This window comes from Crocuta crocuta, unplaced genomic scaffold, assembly GCF_008692635.1.
Source record: "Crocuta crocuta isolate KB4526 unplaced genomic scaffold, BGI_CrCroc_1.0 scaffold53, whole genome shotgun sequence".
Classification (NCBI taxonomy): domain Eukaryota; kingdom Metazoa; phylum Chordata; class Mammalia; order Carnivora; family Hyaenidae; genus Crocuta; species Crocuta crocuta.
In genome coordinates, this window is record NW_027529432.1 from 2078727 (window position 1) to 2081816 (window position 3090).

At 59.3% G+C, this 3090-nt stretch overlaps 1 protein-coding gene across 1 annotated transcript in view; it reads left to right on the top strand.

Moving 5' to 3' along the window:
• Nucleotides 1–2834, top strand: part of ARL2 (ARF like GTPase 2) — a 6607-nt gene extending 3773 nt beyond the window's left edge. The window contains exons 3-5 of the mRNA XM_077759591.1: nucleotides 79–241; nucleotides 1710–1790; nucleotides 2571–2834. Of these exons, the coding sequence (XP_077615717.1) occupies nucleotides 79–241; nucleotides 1710–1790; nucleotides 2571–2834 (508 nt within the window). The remainder of the gene's footprint in view (nucleotides 1–78; nucleotides 242–1709; nucleotides 1791–2570) is intronic.
• Nucleotides 2835–3090: the final 256 nt, after the last annotated feature.

Genomic DNA, 3090 nt, shown 5'->3' on the forward strand with positions numbered 1-3090 from the left:
CTGGCCCGGGGGAGGGCGGGGGAGGGCAGGGGAGGGAGGGGGCCAGGCTGACCCTCTGGCAACCCCATTCCTGCCCAGATTCAAGCTGAACATCTGGGATGTGGGCGGCCAGAAGTCCCTGCGGTCCTACTGGCGCAACTACTTCGAGAGCACGGACGGCCTCATCTGGGTGGTGGACAGCGCCGACCGCCAGCGGATGCAGGACTGCCGCCGGGAGCTCCAGAGCCTGTTGGTGGAGGAGGTGGGCGGGGTCGGGCCTGGCCAAGCGGGGAGGAGCCCGGCTTCCAGCCCCGCCCCCACACTTTGTGCCCCGAAGTGAACGGGCGCGCACAATCCCTGAGCCGGGCGGTGACCCCAAGGGAACACCTCAGGGCGGGGTCTGTTCCTCCCCTGAGCCCTCACCAGGTGCCCACCCTTGGGGAGGCAGAGACAACCTGCACGTTTGGTCCAGGAAAACCCACAGTGCCTCGGGCAGGACATGCCATGAACAGAGACCAGGGTTCATGTCCCTGTGGTGTCACTACTGCCTCGCAACCCTGAGCTTCAGGTTCTGCACCTTGAATGGGGCGTTAGGGAGGATGATCCGAGGCCAGCGGGTGACGCTTTGGGAGGCAGTGGAGCCTGGCTCAGGAGTTGGCCTCTCTGCTGTGTGACCTCAGGCAAGGCGCTTAACCTCTCTGAACCTCCACTGCCTCATTTCTAAGATGGGCATTATACTTCGGGTGATCTTATAATGTATTATCTGGGCCAAAACACTTTAAGGAAAATTTTAGATTTACGGAAAATTCGCAAAGATACTGAAGAGAGAGGCACCCTATATACCTTTCACCTTGCTTCCCCTGGTAACATCTTACGTAACCACCATGCGTTTGTCGAAACTTAGAAAGTAGCATCAGTAAGTCACTCTTCACTAGAGATTTTATTTGGATTTCGCCAGTTTTTCCACCAATACCCTTTCTCTGCTGCAGGATTTGTTGGGTTATTCCACTGCATGTAGTTGAAAACCAGGACACTTTTATGAATGAAAGAGGGAGCTGTTAATAATTACGCAGGAACCGCAGACATCAACAGGATTGTTCCAGGCACAGGTCGCCTGGTACAGCAGTAGCCACCTCCATGGGGCGTCTGGCGGGTCCAGTGAGGTCACGGCTGCCAGTGCTCAGCCCTGGCCTGGCACCTTGAGCCCATTTATCAGGGCTGGATCCACCTGTCTCCATGGAGGGACTCCTAGCAGAAACACACACATGGAAATAATTGGAAGCAGAGGCCAAGAGTGAGGCCTATGAGGGTAGTGAACAGTTAAAGGGCAACATGAACTTGGACGAGGGAAAGGTCGCTTCCAGCAGGCCCCATGGCCCCCGGGGACAGTTGCATTCTTTGTGCATATCAGGTCATCACGTGGGCGCTGTCTAGAACCCGAGGGCTTCGGGACCATCGTGTCCATAACCCCCCCCCCAATTTATGGAGGAGGAAACAGACGTAGAGGAGAAGTGCCCACTGGGCCTCGGCCTAGGGCTCCGCCCCCACCAAGTATGGCTGGATTCACGGACTGTGTCCATGGTGCTGCCCCACTTGGGCTTCTCCGACACCCCGGGGGCCTTGCCTTGATCTTCCACGTTGATCTCTGACCCCACCTGCTCCGGGCGATGAGAGGAGGGGCCGGGCTGCCCTCTGAGCCCCCACTCCCAATCGCCTGTTTCTCCCCGCAGCGCCTGGCCGGAGCGACCCTCCTCATCTTCGCCAACAAGCAGGACCTCCCCGGAGCGCTGTCCTCCAACGCCATCCGCGAGGTGAGTCCAGGCCTTAGCAAAGGTTCACGGAGGGAAAGGGGCACACATTGTTGTTGTGAACTTGTTTAAAAAGCGTTGAGTAGCCTCTGTTGCATGGCGGGACCCACACAGGCCCCTGGAGATTCAGCACTAATGAGACGTGGTTGTGCCCCGCAGCCGCAGCCGGGGGAAGGCAGACCTGCCAGTGTTTTCCTTCAACATAACAGCAGCCAGCCTGTAGCCAGTGCTGCCCGGCCAGGCGCTTTGCATGGATTAACTCATTCAGTCCTCACCCCAGCCTCTCCAACCAGGCACTGTTATTACCCTTCTGCAGGTACCGAAGCGGGTTTAGGGGAGCTAGGTAACTCACCCACGGTCACACAGCCTGTAAGCAGCCGAGCCAGGATTTAAACACAGGCCTCTGTGACCCCAAAATGCATCTGTCCCACTTACCTTCTTCTTAGAGCTTGAGCACCAGAATGAGAAAGAATGGGGTCAGAATCTCGGTTCTGCCGCTCACGAGCTGTGTGACCTAAGGCAGGTTGCTTAACCTCTCTGAGGTTAACCTCTCTGCTTAGCCTTTCTAAGTGAAATGGCCACCGAGTCCTGGCTCATTGGGAAGAACGGATGAGAGGACACTTGTGGGGCACGTAGCACAATGCCTGGATCCGAGCAGACGCTCAGGAGCCTGTGTTCCTATTCCGTTACTGAGGGGTCGCGCGGGATGGAGTGGTGAGTGGGCAGGGCCTGTGGTCGCCAGGGCCCACTGTCATCTACCCCCCGCTGCCCACCCCCCCCCAGGCCCTGGAGCTGGACTCCATCCACAGCCACCACTGGTGCATCCAAGGCTGCAGCGCCGTCACCGGGGAGAACCTCCTGCCTGGCATCGACTGGCTCCTGGACGACATTTCCAGCCGCATCTTCACAGCANAGTCAGCCAGCCTGACTGCCACCCCCGCCCCACTCCGTAACCTGCTGCTGCTGCTAACTGCCCACTGCTGCTCGGCGGCCGGCCGGCTCCCCTGGCTGGAGGACCACCGCCCTGGCTGTCCCCCTGGCTCCTGACCCGGCGCGCCCGCAGCTGCCACACCACGAGGAGACAGGGCTGGGGCCGGGAGGGGGCCGCCTCTGCTGCTACCAAGGCTGTGGGCCTCACCCTTTGCTCAGCTGTGAGAATAAACCGCTCCCTGCCCCACTTCCCGGTGGAGTCATTCGTTGAGCCCACAGCTTTAAGGGACCCACTTGGAACCCACGGGACAGAAGGGCACACATCATCCCAGCCAGAGGGTTAACCGCTGCTGTGTCGCAGGGACAGACCGAG